This window comes from Cervus canadensis, chromosome 5 (genome assembly GCF_019320065.1).
Source record: "Cervus canadensis isolate Bull #8, Minnesota chromosome 5, ASM1932006v1, whole genome shotgun sequence".
NCBI classification, from domain to species: domain Eukaryota; kingdom Metazoa; phylum Chordata; class Mammalia; order Artiodactyla; family Cervidae; genus Cervus; species Cervus canadensis.
In genome coordinates this window covers 98,127,755-98,144,035 of record NC_057390.1, presented here as the reverse complement: position 1 = coordinate 98,144,035, position 16,281 = coordinate 98,127,755, and the positions used below count along the sequence as shown (strand labels likewise).

The 16,281-nt window shown below is 56.4% G+C and overlaps 1 protein-coding gene across 2 annotated transcripts; it reads right to left on the bottom strand.

Annotated features, from left to right (window-relative positions):
• Nucleotides 1–289: 289 nt before the first annotated feature.
• Nucleotides 290–3,997, bottom strand: LOC122442697 (odorant-binding protein 2b-like). 2 transcript variants are annotated; one of them, XM_043470544.1, is made up of 7 exons: nt 3,444–3,997; nt 2,882–3,015; nt 2,517–2,587; nt 1,853–1,963; nt 1,130–1,231; nt 828–854; nt 290–486 (listed from the first exon to the last, which is right to left on the bottom strand). In XM_043470544.1, the coding sequence occupies exons 1-6, from the start codon at nt 3,675–3,677 to the stop codon at nt 829–831; spliced, it is 678 nt and encodes a 225-aa protein (XP_043326479.1). In that variant the 5' UTR covers nt 3,678–3,997; the 3' UTR covers nt 290–486; nt 828. The 2 variants fall into 2 exon arrangements, with proteins under 2 accessions (XP_043326479.1, XP_043326478.1); XM_043470543.1 differs by having other exon boundaries at nt 290–491; nt 3,444–3,977.
• Nucleotides 3,998–16,281: the final 12,284 nt, after the last annotated feature.

The following is a 16,281-nucleotide window of genomic DNA, read 5'->3' as shown; positions in this document are numbered from 1 at the left end:
ACCACAGGACCACCCAATTCTCCACTTGTGGGCATCAGCCTCCTCCCCTAGCCACACAACCACCCAAACCTGTGCTCGTGGGCATCAGACCTGCAGAGACCCCCCCCAGGACCTCGGGCAGAACTGCCAGCACCCACCTGTCCCCGGACCCCCAGGCCCATCAGACAGAGACACACACCACGGGGACCCAGGACACGATCTGGTCCTCTGATCCTTCCTGCAAAGCTTCCACCTCCTCGTCCTCCCCCCTCACCCCCGAGGGGCCCCACAGACAGGCCGAGCCACTGGGGACGCTGAAGCTTTTTATTTGAAGCCAGAAGAGGGGAGAGAGGGCTGAGGGAGAAAGTGGGGCAGGGAGCAGGGGGGTGGGGAGGGAGGACTGGGAGAGAAGGGAATGGGGAGCATGGGCGTGGGGAGGCCCAGGTCCCAGGGGCTACCCCCACATCCTGCAGGATGGCGGGTCCTGCCGTGGAGCCTCGGTGCCCCCTGCCCTGGAGAGGAGGGGAGAGGTCATGAAGGAAGGGGGCAGACGGGGCTCTCCCTGCCCCCAGGGCTGCAGCGTGGGGGGCGGAATGCACCTTCCTGGGGGCACAGCTGGGCGGGCACAGACGTCCCGAGTTACACAACAGTGAGCCCTGGGTGCAGAGGGCGCCTGACGTGCGGAGTGAAGCCCAGGAACAGACCCTGCAGGGTGGGGCCGGCCAGGGGGGCCCCCAGAGCAGAGACCCTCCTGGCCACACAGGGTCCCCCCTGCCTGCCCTGGGGAGCCCGGTGGACCCTGACGCCCCACTGAACCAGGACCCTTGACTGCTTCAAGGACCACTCACCCTAGTCACTTGCAGGCTCGCAGCTTTCTGTAGAGACCAAGACAAGCCCACGAGTAAGAAGACGCCCCGCACAGTGGCCCAGACCCCTCACCGCCCGAGCCGGGACATGGGTCACGGAGACCCAGAGCGGGACTCCCGGGCTCCCTGTGACCCGTCACAGTGCTGACGTCTCCCCACCGAGGGGCTGGGGAGGGGCAGGAGTGGCCGGGGGCCGGAGAGGGGCAGGAGAGGATGGAGGGAGGGACCCGGGATGTGAAGAGGACGCAGAGAGGACCCAGGGCTGACGCGGGCTGGCCCCTCACCCGTCTGCTCAGGTGTGAAGATGTCCTCCGGGGAAAAGCCCTTGCGCTGTGCGAATATCTTAAAGGCCTCCAGGGCCTCTGGGCTCACGTCGGGATTTCTACCTGCAGGCCAGGTGCCCGGTGAGTCATGCCTTGGGAAACACCTGGGAGCAGGGTACTTCCCAGCACCCGGGGAGGGCGCAGGGTAGGAGGGGTCCATCTGGGGTGGGCGCCGAGCAGGTGCGGAGGAGACGGGCCCCTCCCAGCCAACAGGTCCTGGGGAAGGAGCGTGGGAGACCCCAGGGGACACCCAAGTCCCTGGAGTCTCTGGGGGGACTTGGGCCGGATCCCAGAGCTCCCTGGAGGGTCAGGCCCCTGACCTGGAAGGGCTTCCCTCCCAGAGGAACCCTCTGACCAGAGACTCCTGCACTTCACCCCCCGTGAGTGTCCCTGCCCCTAGAATTCCTCCATCAGCGCCTCCTGCCTCCCCCACACTGACCAAGCCCTGGTCCAAGACCCCAGGAAGCAGGACTCTGCATGTGCAGTGACCCCTTGGGGGTGGTCAAGTCCCAGAAGAAGCCTGGACTGGCTTCCTGGGCCGTAAACTGTGCTGGGCGCACACGGACCACGTGGTCTGTATTGTGGAACCAGGAGTGGCTGACGCGGGTCCTCTGGCTTCTGGAGGCAGAGGCCATGGGGCGGCTCAGGGCACGGGGATCCGAGGGCAGGAGGGCGGAGCCTCACCTATGAGCTTCCCCGCGCTGACCGATTTCCCCTGGATCTGGCCTTGGCAGAAAAGGATGTAGTGGCCCTCGACGGGCAGTTCCAGGATGGACATGTACTTCTTGCCGCCATCTGTGGATGGACAGAGAAAACGCGTCTTGACTGTCTCAGTTCCTAGAGAACATACTGGAGACCACAATAAGGAACATTCTGGAACATTCGGACTTCTCGACACCCTAGCCGTACTCAGCTCCCCCTCATCCAGGGACCCCATGGGCCTGTGTCCAGGACATGCTGCTGTCCCAACCAAGGCCCTAACCCTGGGGAGGAGCCGCCTCCTAGGAAAGTCTCAACCAGAGGTGTGGAGTCAGAGAGGATGGAGGGCTTGGAGGCTGGGCCGGACCCTGCAGGCTCCAGCAGCTTCCCCGCCTGCTTCCCCATCCCGAACCCTGCTTCCCCATGGGGTGGACAGCCAGGACCACCCGGAGGAAGCGGGGGCGGTTCCTTCATCCTCTTGTGGACAGACCTGTCCCGTCTGGTGTCTGGTGTCAGGACAAGACCCCTGGGAAGGGAGGGGTGAGACTCTCTGAGTGGGGACAGGGCGGGGACCCCGGGCAGTGAGGCCGCCCACGGGGAGGGTGAGGCCGGGGCCCTGCTTGTGTGGCTTGGCTGGACAGGGACTTACTGGAGCTGTATTTGCCGGGCTCCCCAGTCGGCTGCATCCTTTTTATCTTCTCATGGCACTGGTCCTCCTTCCTGGGACACACAAGGAGCAAGGGAGCCACGCTCCGCAACCACGCCTGGGCCCACCCGAGCTCGCCTGGCACGTGGGCCTCTCGCCCAGCGTCCCCCAGATGGCACCGTCAACCCCCACCACCCAGGACTCTTTCCCCTCGAGGTCCAGGGGGTGTGCATCTTAGCAAGCACCCTGACCTGGGGTGGGAAGAGGTGTCCTGAGGGGCTGGCCCCAGGCCACCCTCGGCCCATTTAGGGGGAGGGGAGGGGACAGCAGGACGATGGTGGGGGGATGTGGGGGGTGGCAGCACGCACATGAAGGTGAACCTGACTTCCAGGTCCCCGCTGCCCAGGGCCGTCAAGGTCAAAGGGGATGCCTTCCTGAGCCTAATCTCTTTAGGCATGTTCTTGTCGTTCACCACGGCCTTCACATACCAAGTCCCTGCAATCTGAGCAAGGCGGGGCCGTGAGCCCCCAGCAGGGGGCACCCACCACCCGCCTCCCCCAGGGCAGGCTGGGCTCCAGCACATCTGCACCCCGGGCGTCGGCCAGAAGAGCCCGGTGTACAGGGCTCCCGGTGCTAGACAGAGGCAGGATGCCCATCGTCTTTGGGGAGCAGGTTCCACACCCAACACGTCTTCTCTGCAGAGGGCGCAGCCAGCCGTCGGGGGTCCCAGGAGTCGCTTCCCTGGGCCCTGAGCTGGAGCTGCTCCCCCGGCAGCCCTGGGCTGAGCAGGGGCCTGACTGAGAGTCGAACAGAGAGGCCCCTGCTCCCCGACCCCTTCCTGCGGGGAGCCCAGGGCCAGAGCCCACCTCCTGAGACGGGCCTGGTCACGCGGCCCCCACGGATCACTGCCTTCCCCTCCACCAGGCTCACCTGCTGGGGCTCCAGAGGGCAGGATGGGGGGTCCTGGGCCCGCAGGGCGGCGAGCAGGCTGAGGGCGATGGGCAGGAACAGGGCCTTCATCTCCGGGGCTTTGGGCTCCCAGCTGCCGGCGGGTCCAGGGGTCCGAGGGAGGTTGTGCCGGCTCCATACGTGGCGGCTGTTTATACCCGGAGCTCCTGGCATGGACCCCACCCCGCCCACCCAGCACTGCGGCCCAGTCCTCATGGGGGGCGGGGGGGTGTGTGCTCAGCGCTGGAGTCTGAGGAGCGGCTGTCAGATGCCTCAGAGCAAAGGACATGCAGTGCTGTCCCGGGTCCGCCTCCCGAGAGTGCTGGCTCACAGACAGCCGCCCGGAGGACAGAGGCAGCTGGGGGTGGGGGTGAGGGGGCCGTGCATGTCTCTGCCCTGAACCCAGACGGAAGGTCAAGGCTTCCTCCCCTCCTCCACCGCGCCCCTCCCAGAGCCCTGGGCTGGGATCTTAGGCGAGTTCTCTGGGAGCCCGCCAAAGGGACTGAGTTTCAGAAGGGATGAGCGGGGTGTGATTGGCGGAGTCCCAGGGCCCCCAGAGGCGAATTCTCACCCGCCTGGCACCCCTGCCGTGGCTGATCCCAGGCCCGGGAAGCAAACCCCGGGTCCTCGTGGGGCTGGGGGCACTGGCTTATGACCTGGGGTCTGTCTGGATATCTCCTCTTCAGAGAGTGTCCCCCAGGGGCCCCGGAGGAGGAACCCGGCCTCCCAGCCCCTCACTCTGGACCCCGAGGCGGGGCTGGGTTTCCAGGCAGACTCGTGGTGTCCTCCCAGTGGGGCCGCCCGTTTCTGCGCATGTGGGTTCACCGCCCGTCTGCCCTGCTGCAGCTGCAGCTCCCCAGAGCAGGGGCTCCGGCCACATGGTGGGCGGTCACTGGGTGTTTGTGGCTAAAAGAATAAACTAGTGACTGGGTCTCTGGGGCCTCAGAGGATCCCTCTCCGAGGGGAACCCACACTTCTGTGGCTCTGGGTCCCGTGAGCCTTGGGAGGACCCATGAGTGCCGGCCCCTGGGCACGTAGGAGGCTCAGCAAACCTGGGCTCTGCCTTGCCTCCTCCTGCCTGGAGTGGGACCCACATTCCCTGACTTCTTTCATTCTTCCAGAACCCCAACCACCCCGGAACTTCCCCTCTCCCTTCAGCTTTGACCCCCGTGTCCCCCCAGGACAGGCCTCGTAGCCGATTCCATTTGGATAAACTGGCTGAGTGAGGCACAGACTGACCACACTCGGGCTGGTGCTCAGAGGCCCAAGCTGAGCCTCCCTGCACCTGGCTCTGTTAGCCTCAGCACCGGCTGCCCCCTAACAAGATCCTGGCCTCCCTGCTCCCTGACCGTGTGGGTCCTGGGTCTGAGTCACCCTCTCTGAGACCCACGCTGACGCAGGGCCCCGCACGCAGGTGCTGGGGACACACAATGGTGTCTTTGTGCCTTATTGGCCCGAGGTTGGACACGGCTGTAGATGGTCCTCCCCAAGTACCAGCTCAATAATAATAATGGGCCTCTCCATAAACCCCGGGGGCCGCACTGAAGGTGCTGGCAGGACCTATAATTACCGTATCTGGGAAGGAACTGCTGAGCAGGAAGCCCACCCTCCCTGGGAGCGGGAAAGGGCGGGGTCCTTACTAAGGGCCTGTTCCCTGTTCTCCTGGACGTTCCCCAGAGAACCTGGATCTGGGTTATAACCTGGGAGTCCCTGATCTGAGCGTTTATGACGGTGAGACTTCATTCAGGCCTTGAGGAAAACTCTGGACACAGGCAGGTCTCCCAGGGAGAACGGGGTGCCTGCCCCCGCCCTCTGCGGGGTGCGATCCAAGCCCTCCAGGCCCTCCGGTCCTCCACCACGGCCCTATGCCCCGGCGGCAGAACCCTGCCCAGGGGTCCAGCTGTGTTCTTCCTGGATCCTGGAGGGGCGTGCGCGGGGGTGGGAGAGGAGGCTGGCCGAGGGGCCGCGGCCGGCTCCGCTCACCACCTCTTGACAGCGTCTCAGGGACTGTGGTCAGCGCCGCCCCGAAGCTTCGGTTCCAGAACTGACCAGAGTGGATGTAATGGGAAACCTGAGCATGTCGGAGCAGGGCGTGCGGTGGACTGTGGGACGGAGCTGATGGCCACCCTGCAGCCGGAGTGCATGGCTCCTGCACGCAGACCGGACCCTGGCTTCCCGCCTCCACTGCCCGCACCCCTCCCTCTGGGCCTCCCCGATACACATGGGTCATAGCCGACGTGCAGGTGAATGACGTGCAGTCCGCATGGAGTGGAACTCAGGCTGCATACCCTGGGCTCCTCGCTTCCCAGTGGGACAATCTGGCGCGATCCCACCCATTTCTCAGAGGTCCTCAGGAAGGCTGAGTCCCAGGTGCCCACAGTGAGGACCCTCTCATCAAAACTCCCTTTCTTGCGTTTTCTACCTCCCCATCTGGGCTCCCCTCATAGCTCAGCTGATAAAGAATCCGCCTGCAATACAGGAGACCCCGGTTCAATTTCTAGGACGGGAAGATCCGCTGGAAAAAGGACGGGCTACCCACTCCAGTATTCCTGGGCTTCCCTGGTGGCTCAGCCGGTAAAGAATCCATCTGCAATTCGGGAGACCTGGGTTCGATCCCTGGGTTGGGAAGATCTTCTGGAGAAGGGAAAGGCTAACCACTCCAGTATTCCAGCCTGGAGAACTCCATGGACATAAAGTCTATGGAGTTGCAAAGAGTCGGATACAACCGAGCGAGTTTCACTTTCACTTTCACCTCCCCGTTTCACCTGACCTCAGATATCTGGCTTCTAGAACTGTGAGAGAATGGAATTTCTCTGTTTATGCTGCAGAGTTTGTGGCACTTTGTTACAGAAACTCTAGGAAACTGACACAAGCTCTACCATTAAATGTTCTGTTAAAATATATGTGGACTAAATATGCAAAGTAAAAGACAGAGATTACCAGGGTGGAGTAAAAGTCATGATACAGCTACATGCTGTTTTCCAAAACCTACTTCAAATGTAAAGCAGTTGGAAGTGAAAATGCAGAAAAGAGTAAAATGATTAGGATAGCTAACTGACTCCAGTGCCAGCTGGGAGTGGACTGCCTCTGTCACCCAGCATCAGCCTACTGTCCCCCACTGCGGGCTCTGCAGTGACGGGGCTGGGCCAGTGGGCATTCCTCCTTTGTTTCTGCCCTGAGTTAATAAGCTCTGTTGGTAGGAGGCTGAGGATGAAGGGGCTTCCTTCCTGGTTCCAGGGTGCTTCCATCTGATCCTTTTTCTTTCTCCTGCTCTACGGCTAACGGTGGCATCTGGAGGGGATGCCCACAGCCACTCACCACACTGAATACGGGGGAATGCCCCCCCTGTATTCAGTGGCACCCCCACCAGTGGGCTCCCAGTGAGTCCTTTAGGCGCTCCAGCCTATCCCCTGGGAGGGGAGAGGGCCCTCCTGCTTGCTGGTCTCAGCCTGCATTTCCCTGCCTGCTGGCCTCCGCCCAGACCGTGAGCCAGCTCTGGTCCAGGGCAACCCAGCAACTTCTCCATCCTTTGGGTTGCATGCTCCCTTCTCCCACAAGGTCGGACCCCAGCCCTGTGGAGAGGGCTCCCCAAGATTTGGTTCTTCTTTAGCTAGTCTACTTCAATGCCGGGCTATGCTTCATGGTTCTTTTTTATTTATTTACTTTATTTAACACCAAAAGCGTTTTGTATCGGGGTATAGCAAATTAACAATGTTGTGAGATTTTCAGGTGAACTGTGGAGGGACTCAGCCATACCTATACAAGCATCCAATGTCCCCCAAACTCTGCTCCCATCCAGGCTACGCTTCATGGTTCTTTATAGTTAATTGTTCATTCTACAGACCATCTCTTCTCAGTCTATTGTATGGCTTCTGTATCCTGATTGAAGGCTGATTCATATAATTATATATTATTTTAAGCGGTGATAAGCGCTAAGGGGAACAAGTGGAGCTGGAAGTGTGGGGACAAGAGGGTAGTTTATACTTTAAGTGGCAGGTCCGAGACAGCAGAGTGACCTTTGCACACAGAATAAAGATATTGGAGGAAGCGAGCCATGAAATCATCAGGTGGAGACGCTTCCAGGTGGAAAGATCACCCAGGGCCCGTGTTCAGTGGGAGAGGATTGGGCATGTGTCAGAGACACACAGGAGGGCAGAGGGCTGGAGCAAACGACACCTGGATGACGTGTGAGTCGGAGCGGGGAAGGGCTTGGCCTGATGGCGTCGGGTGTGCCGGCCACCACTCGGACCTTATCATTTACTCTGAGGAGCAGAGATCCTACGGAGACATTTTACAAAGTCAGAGAGTGACTTTTCGATTCAAAGGGTCACTCCAATTGCCACCTTGAGGGTAGAATTTGTGAAGGGGGCTGGCAGAGAACACAGGCATAAAGGCAGAGAAATCAGTCAGAAAGATGCTGCTTGTAATCCAGGCCAGAAGGGAAACGCACTGAGGTCTACCCACCCAGCCATCAGGGACTCACAGGGTGTGCGCTTACACACCCACCGTGAATGAATAGAAGACCGGTCAAATGTGTGAGAGTCTGTTTTTAGATGTTGGCCCACAGGCAATGCAAGGCTGCGATCCCCGGGAGGGAAACAAGTGAGGTGTGCCATTGTCCCTGCAGCTCTGAGTCAGAAGGGAGATCCAACACTGCAGCCGGGGGAGGGGATGGAGGCGGAGCACAGCACAGACCAGGGTCTGGGGCATCTGAGACGTCTAGAGGGAGATGACAAAGCGCTGGAGCAGAGAAAGCCGTGCAGAGGAAGAGTCCAGAAGCCTGCAGAGGATCTCACTGAAGGCCAGTCTATACTCTGATCGGTATGAGCTGAAATCTTACTGTCGTTTTGACTTGCATTTCTCAGCTTCTCTGATGGCTCAGCGGGTAAAGAACCCGCCCGCAATGCAAGAGATGCAGGAGATAGGGGTTTGATCCCTGAATCGGGAAGATCCCCTGGAGAAGGAAATGGCAATCCTCTCCAGTATTCTTGCCTGAAAAATCCCATGGACGGAGGAGTCTGGCGGGCTACCATCCAAAGGGTCGCAGAGAGTTAGACATGACTGGGTGACTAAGCACAATAATTAGAAAAGATTTCTGAAGTGAGATCATGTTGATGGTTACACAACCTTGGGAAGGTATTAAAATCCACCAAATTGTACACTTTTAAAAATGGAAGAGTTTTTTTTTATAATGCAGTTTTAGATTAACAGCAAAATCGCGGGGAAGGTACAGAGCTTTCTCATAGACACTCTACCCCACATAGATATAGCCCCCTGTCCTCAGTATCCCCCGTCCTCAGTATTTACTCAGAGTGGTAATATTTCATGACTGATAAGCCTACATTGAAGTGTGGTGTTGGAGAAGACTCTTGAGAGTCCCTTGGACTGCAAGGAGATCCAACCAGTCCATCCTAAAGGAGATCAGTCGAGATCAGTCCTGGGTGTTCATTGGAAGGACTGATGCTGAAGCTGAAACTCCAGTACTTTGGCCACCTCATGTGAAGAGTTGATTCATTGGAAAAGACCCTGATGCTGGGTGGGACTAGGGGCAGGAGGAGAAGGGGACGACAGAGGATGAGATGGCTGGATTGCATCACCGACTGGATGGACATGAGTTTGGGTAAACTCCTTGAGTTGGTGATAGACAGGGAAGCCTGGCGTGCTGCGGTCCATGGGGTCAAAAAGAGTTGAACACGACTGAGTGACTGAACTGAACTGAAGCCTACATTAACATGTCATAATCACCTGAAGTCTATAGCTTGCCTTCAGGTTCACTCTTGATGTTTGGACAGATGTTTGGACAAACGTACAGTGTATATCCATCACTAAGGTATCATGCAGCCTATTTTCAACACCCTCAACATCCTCCCAGCTCCTGCTCCTACCAGTCTTTGGCAATCACTAATCATTTTACCATCTCCCTGATTTTACCTTTTCCAGAATGTCATATCGATGGAATCAAACAGTGTGTACCCTTTCAGAGAGGTTTGTGTCACTTAGTCATATGCATTTAAGATTCTTCATAGCTTCATGGCTCATTTCTTTCCAGTGTTGAACAATCCTCCTTGTCTGTTTGTACCGCAGCTTAATGTTGAATAATATCCCATTGTCTGGATGGACCACAATTTAACAATCCATCCACCTACTGAAGGACATCTTGGCTGCTTCCAAGTGTTGGCAATTTTGAATAAAGCTTCTATAAACATCCGTGTGCTGGTTTTTCCGGGGACATAAGTTTTCAGTTCCTTTGGATAAATACCAAGGAGTACAACTGCTGGATCACACCGTGGTATGAATTTGTCAGCTTTTGCAAGAAACCACCAAACCATCTTCCAAAGTGGCTGCACCACATTGCGTTCCCACCAGCAGTGGTGAGAGTTCCTGTTGGTCCACATCCTCGCCGGAGTCTGTGATGTCTGTGTTCCCGATTTTGTCCATCCCAATAGGGGCGTTGCTGTTGTTCAGATGTTAAGTTGTGTCCAAGTCTTTGCGACCCCGTGGACTGTAGCCGCCAGGCTCCTCTGTCCATGGGGTTTCCCAGGCAAGAATGCTGGAGTGGGGTGCCATGCCCTCCTCCAGGGGATCTTCCCAACCCAGGGATTGAACCCAAGTCTCCTGTGGTTCCTGCATTGGTAGGCTGATTCTTTACCACTAAGCCACCTGTGCTTCCCCAGTAGTGGTGTAGTGGTATCTTATTGTTGCTTTAATTTGCATTTTCCTGCTGACATAGGATATGGAGCATATGGTTGTTCTAGAAAGTGCTTAGTGTTTTTTAATTTTTTAGAGTATAGTTGATTTATAATATTGCGTCAGTTTCTACTGCTCAGCAAGGTGTATCAGTTACACATACACATATGTGTTGTGCTGTGCTAAGATGCTTAGTCGTATCCCACTCTTTGCGGCCCCATGGACTGTAGCCCGCCAGACTCCTCTGTCCATGGGATTCTCCAGTTAAGAATACTGGAGTGGGTTGCCATGCCCTCCTCCAGGGGATCTTCCCAACCCAGGGATCGAACCCAGGTCTCCCGAATTTCAGGCAGAGTAGCCTAGCCCTTGTCTAGGGGATCTTCCTGACCCAGAAATTGAAGCAGGGTCTTCTGCATTGCAGGCGGGTTCTTTACCTGCTGAGCTATCGGGGAAGCCCCACATATGCACACAGCCCCTCTTTTTTTCAATTCTTTTCCCATACAGGCCATCACAGAGGACTGAGAAGAGCGCCCTGTGCTAGGCAGTATATCTTTATTAGTTACCTGTCTTATATATAGTGCATGTCAATCCCAATTTCCCAATTTATCCCTCCCCAGCTCTCTGCTTTCCCTCCTGGTAACCGTAAGTTTGTCTTCTCCATCTGGGTCCCTATTTCTGTTGTGTAAATAAGTTCATTTGCACTGTTTTTTGGTGTGTTTTTTTTTTGTTTGTTTTCTTGAGAAGGAAATGGCAATCCATTCCAGTATTCTTGCCTGGAGAATTCCATGGACAGCAGAGTCTGGGGGGCTGTTCCATGGGGTTGCAAAGAGTTAAGATTCCACATATAGCAATATCATATGATATTTGTCTCTGTCTGACTTATTTCCCTCAATATGACAATTTCTAGGTCCATTCATATTGCTGCAAATGGTGTCATTTCATTATTTTGAATGTCTGAGTAGTATTCCATTGTGCGTATATACACACCACGTCTTCTTTATCCATTCATCTGTTGATGGACATTCAGGTTGCTGCCATGTCCCGGCTATTGTAAATAGTGCTGCAATGACAGCGGGGTGCACATATCACTTGGATTTATGGTTTTCTCTGGGTATATGACCAGGTGGAGTATCTTTTCTTATGTTTCTTTGCAATCTGGATATCTTCTTCCGTGAGGTGTCTGTTAAGATCTTTGGTCCGTTTTTTAGTAGAAAGGTTTGTTTCCTTATTGTTGAGTTTTAAGAGACTTTTCTTTTTTAAAAACTTTTTTATGTCAGTCCTTTGTCAGATGTGTCCCTGAAATCTTTCCTCCTGGTCCGGCTTCTCTTCTCATTCTCTCATTCTCGTCTCTCACAGAGAGAAATCCAGCTCACCAAATATTTCCCTCATGGACTGTGCCTCTTGTTGTATCCACAAGTCATCACCATGCTCAAGGTCATCTAGCAAAGGATGGATGTGGGTGTGAGAGGCTGGGCCCCCAAGCCTGGGATTTGTCAGAAGCTGGCCCTGGGGGGTGACTGGGACGAGTTTGGGGTCCTTGGAGGCTGAGGGAGGCGGCCCTGGGGGCAGCAGCAGAGTGTGTGGGGGGTGTCCCCGGCTGCTCCACAGGGACCCTTGGGGTGGGGGGCTTGGCTGGGACTGGGGTGTTCGGGCGTGGCTTTGGCCGGTCCAGGAGACAGGCTCCTCACCGCCCCCACCCGGACGGCACTGGGTACTGCCCCCTTCGTGGACCTGGAGCTGCTGGGCTCTGAGGGCTCTCTGGGGTGGGGGTCTGAGGGCCGGGCCGAGGGGGACCAGGATCCTCAGGTGTAGTGGGGAGAGGCCCTGCTCTGAGCCCTGAGCTCTCAACCCCCCCTCTGAGAGCCTCCCACCTCCCTGGAGGCTGGACTTTGCGCCCGCCTCAGCCTGGAGTGAGCGGAGGCTCCACAAAGCGCCCCACCAGGCCTCGGGCTGGTGGGCTCAGAGCTGCCTGCAGAGCCTCAGGAGGCTGGTCTACGCTGGACCCCAGCCTTGGCTCTGGTGGCGCCGCTGGGGAGGGAACTGGGGCCCCAGCAAAGGCGGGGAGCACAGAACTGCCCCAGCAGCTGCGACCTGCCCCGGCCTCAGCCTCCTCCTCTGTCATCAGAGACGGTGGGGCTGGGAGCCCCTCCCCTGAGACCCTGGCCTGGGGCAGAGCCTGTCCCGTTTCCGGGTATGCGCTGCCCCTGCTGGTCACTGTCGGTAATGCAGCCTCAGAAGGGGCGCCGGTGGTGGTGGGCTGGACCTTTCAGGGGGAGATGAGGAGGGTGGGGTGTGAAATCAGAGACCCACCCGGGAGGACTCCCCCACCCCAGCTCCGTCCTCTGCATCTTAGATTTATTGGGCGTTTGACCTGTCCCATTGGCTGTGGGGGAAAGAGCAGCCAGCGGGAAAGCGTCCTGGAGGGGGTGGTATTTGAAGCCAGCTGTAGGAAAAGGGGAGGTCTGGATGGAGTTGGAAGGAAGAGGGTCCCAGGTGAGCAAAGGCCCAGGATCAATCCCCTGCCCCAGCCCGCACCCCCGACACGCCCGGATCTGTGTCCTGTCCTTTCTCAGCAGTGAGGGCGCAGCTGGGCCCTCGGGGTGCCCTGGGCTGGCTCCTCCCACTCTGATGGAAGGAGAGCCTAAGGAGCTTTTTCCGGGGTCTCTGAGGCCACATAGGGGTTTCCCTGATAGCTCATCTGGTAAAGAATCCGCCTGAAGTGCCGGAGACCCCTGTTTGATTCCTGGGTTGGGAAGATCCGCTGGAGAAGGGAAAGGCTACCCTCTCCAGTATTCTCGCCTGGAAAATTCCATGGATTGTATAGTCCATGGGGTTGCAAAGGGGCCATGTAAGAGGGGAGGGGAGGGAGCTCCCCGCCTGTCTCTCGGGCAGCTCCTCCCCAGAGACTGTCCACCTCTGAGGGAGGAGCAATGTCTACCTGTTGTAAATAGTAAATGCAAGTCTTATTAAAGCCCAGGTTCCGTGAGAGCCGTGCAGTGGAGATTTTGCCCTTTCACTCCCTGTATTTTTTTTTTAATCTATTTGGATTGGATGATGATTACTTTACAATATTGTGATGGTTTTTGCCATACATCAACATGAATCGGTCATAGGCATACATGTGTCCCCCCCACACACCCCCGCCCCCACTCCTTGTGTTAATAACACCACACAGAAACTCTCAAATCCCTCTCTGAATTAAGACATTTGCAGGATCAGATGAGTTTCATAGGCTGTCAATGCGCCTTCCACGGGTTTTCTCTTCCCCTTCACAAGTTTATGTCTCTTTGTCCTTCTGTCTGATGGACGCAGTCCAACGACACTGAGGGACCAGTTCTGCCCAGGCTTCGGGCGGGAGTCACAGTAGTTAACCTGTTCTGTAACATTTGGACTTTCAGGGGTCTGACCACAAATACCAGGTGAGACTTCAGCGAATTTAAGCAGAAACAATCCAGGAGGAGGACCCTGCAGCTCATACAAGTAGCAGGAACCTGGGCGATCTGACCAGAGGGTGAGCGGGGTCCAACGGGCAGAAGTCACAGGACAGCCAGCCCAGAAAGAGCCAGGTCGGCAGCGTGTGCTGGGCCACAGACGTCACTGGTTCAGGCGTCTGTTAAGGCACCGGTTAAGGCACTCTGTCAGTTTCCTGACAGCACCCGACTTTGCACACTGGGCCTCCACACTGTGAGAGCATACCTGTGTTATTTCGTGTGTGTGCACACACACACAGACACAGACTCACACACACACATGCATAGATACACACACACATAGACAGACACAGACTCACACACACACATACATAGATACACACACACATAGACACAGACTCACACACACATACATAGATACACACACACATAGACACACACAGACACAGACTCACACACACACATGCATAGATACACACACACATAGACAGACACAGACTCACATACACACATACATAGATACACACACATAGACACAGACTCACACACACACACATAGATACACACACACATAGACACACACAGACACAGACTCACACACACACATACATAGATACACACACACATAGACACACACAGACTCACACACACACATACATAGATACACACACACATAGACAGACACAGACTCACACACACACACAGACATAGATACACACACACATAGACAGACACAGACTCACACACACACAGACATAGATACACACACACATAGACAGACACAGACTCACATACACACATACATAGATACACACACACAGACACAGACTCACACACACACATGCATAGATACACACACACATAGACAGACACAGACTCACATATGCACATACATAGATACACACACATAGACACAGACTCACACACACATACATAGATACACACACACATAGACACACACAGACACAGACTCACACACACACATACATAGATACACACACACATAGACACACACAGACTCACATACACACATACATAGATACACACACACAGACACAGACTCACACACACACACATGGATACACACACACACATACATAGATACACACACACATAGACAGATTCACATACACATGTACATACATACACACACACATAGACAGACAGACACACACACACACAGGCCACTCTCCTGCCCACGGTGAGCTTGTCCTCTCAAGCTGAATGGTGGTTGCTGTTCAGTCTCCTAGTCGTATCTCTGTGACCCCATGGACTACAGCACGCCAGGCCTCCCTGTCCCTCACCATCTCCTGGAGTTTGTCCAAATTCATGTCCATTGAATCAGTAATGCCATCCAACCATCTTATCCCTTCTGTCGTCCCCTTCTCCTATCTTAAATCTTTCCCAGTATCAGGGTCTTTTCCAATGTGTCGGTTCTTCACATCGGGTGGTCAAAGTATTGGAGCTTCAGCATCAGTCTTTCCAATAAATATTCAGAGTTGATTTCCTTTAGGATTGACTGGTTGGATCTCCTTGCTGTCCAAGGGACTCTCAAGAGTCTTCTCCAGCACCACAGTTTGAAGGCATCAATTCTTTGGTGTTCAGCCTTTGTTATGGTCCAACTCTCACATCCATGCATGACTACTAGAAAAACCATAGCTTTGGCTATACAGACCTTTGTCAGGAAAGTGATGTCTCTGCTTTTTAATACACTGTCTACGTTTGTCATAGGTTTTTTTCCAAGGCTGGGTTACCCCCTGAAAAGCCCACCCGGTGACTTGAAAACATCTCCTGCCTTCAGTCCTGCAAGGCCTGGACCAGCTCCTCCCAGAGACCACCCCCGACAGCCTGTCCTGAGTCCTGCCCCTCGTGAGTGGCCAGCTGACACCCTCCTGAAGGAGCTGACATGCTCCCACTCACACCATCTGCCCGCAGACTGGCACGGCTCTCTCTGTCCACACCGGGTCCTCCTGGGGCTCCAGGCAGAGCCCGTCTGCTCTCCTTCCGCCTCTAGAGCCGCCGGCCTGGTGCCCGTGGCCCCTCTGTGCACTTTCAGACCCCACAGTGTCCCGTGGAGCCCCCGTGCCGGGTCCTCTGACAGCCCCATCCCCACATCCTCCCTGCCCGGCCCCTCCCGCCCCCTCCCCATATCAGGGGTGATGACACGGGCCCCAGGATCACCAGGATCGTCTCCGTCTCACGCTGAGCTGACCAGTCCCTCCCGCCCCCTCCCTGTATCAGGGGTGATGACACTGGCCCCAGGATCACCAGGATCATCTCTGTCTCACGCTGAGCTGACCAGCCCCCTGGTCCAGCCACACCTTCAGGTCTTCGCCCCGAGCCTCACCTGGCCCTCGACTGGCTGGGAAGGGCACGCAGGCGGCCCTTCCAGGACCAGCGAGAGGGACGGTTCCAGGGCCTCTCGGCGGCAGGGCCCACGCCTGGCTGACTGCACGGAGCAGACGTTCCTTCCTGCCACCGAACAGTGAGGAGGGGGCCACTGCGTGAGGAGCCACGGGGCAGGGGCGGGGGGGACTCACAGAAGGGCTGAGCCCCTTGGGAGCAGCGGGGGGACCTCCCAAGAGGGGAGCCCCGGGCTCGTGACCTCAGGGTGACGCGCCCCCAGCAGAGGGCTGCATGGTCAGGGGGAGCGGTCACAGAGGTTCTGGGGTCTGGGGGGGATGGGACCCCCACCACTGGAG

What these genes read in the sequence shown, in the direction of transcription:
- LOC122442697 (XM_043470544.1), bottom strand. Translation starts at nt 3,677, where the DNA reads ATGAGGACTGGGCCGCAGTGCTGGGTGGGCGGGGTGGGGTCCATGCCA. An exon ending in GCCCTCTGGAGCCCCAGCAG is followed by an intron (nt 3,016 to 3,443) that starts GTGAGCCTGGTG and finishes CGCCTTGCTCAG; the next exon opens with ATTGCAGGGACTTGGTATGT. An exon ending in CAGCGCGGGGAAGCTCATAG is followed by an intron (nt 1,232 to 1,852) that starts GTGAGGCTCCGC and finishes CCTGGCCTGCAG; the next exon opens with GTAGAAATCCCGACGTGAGC.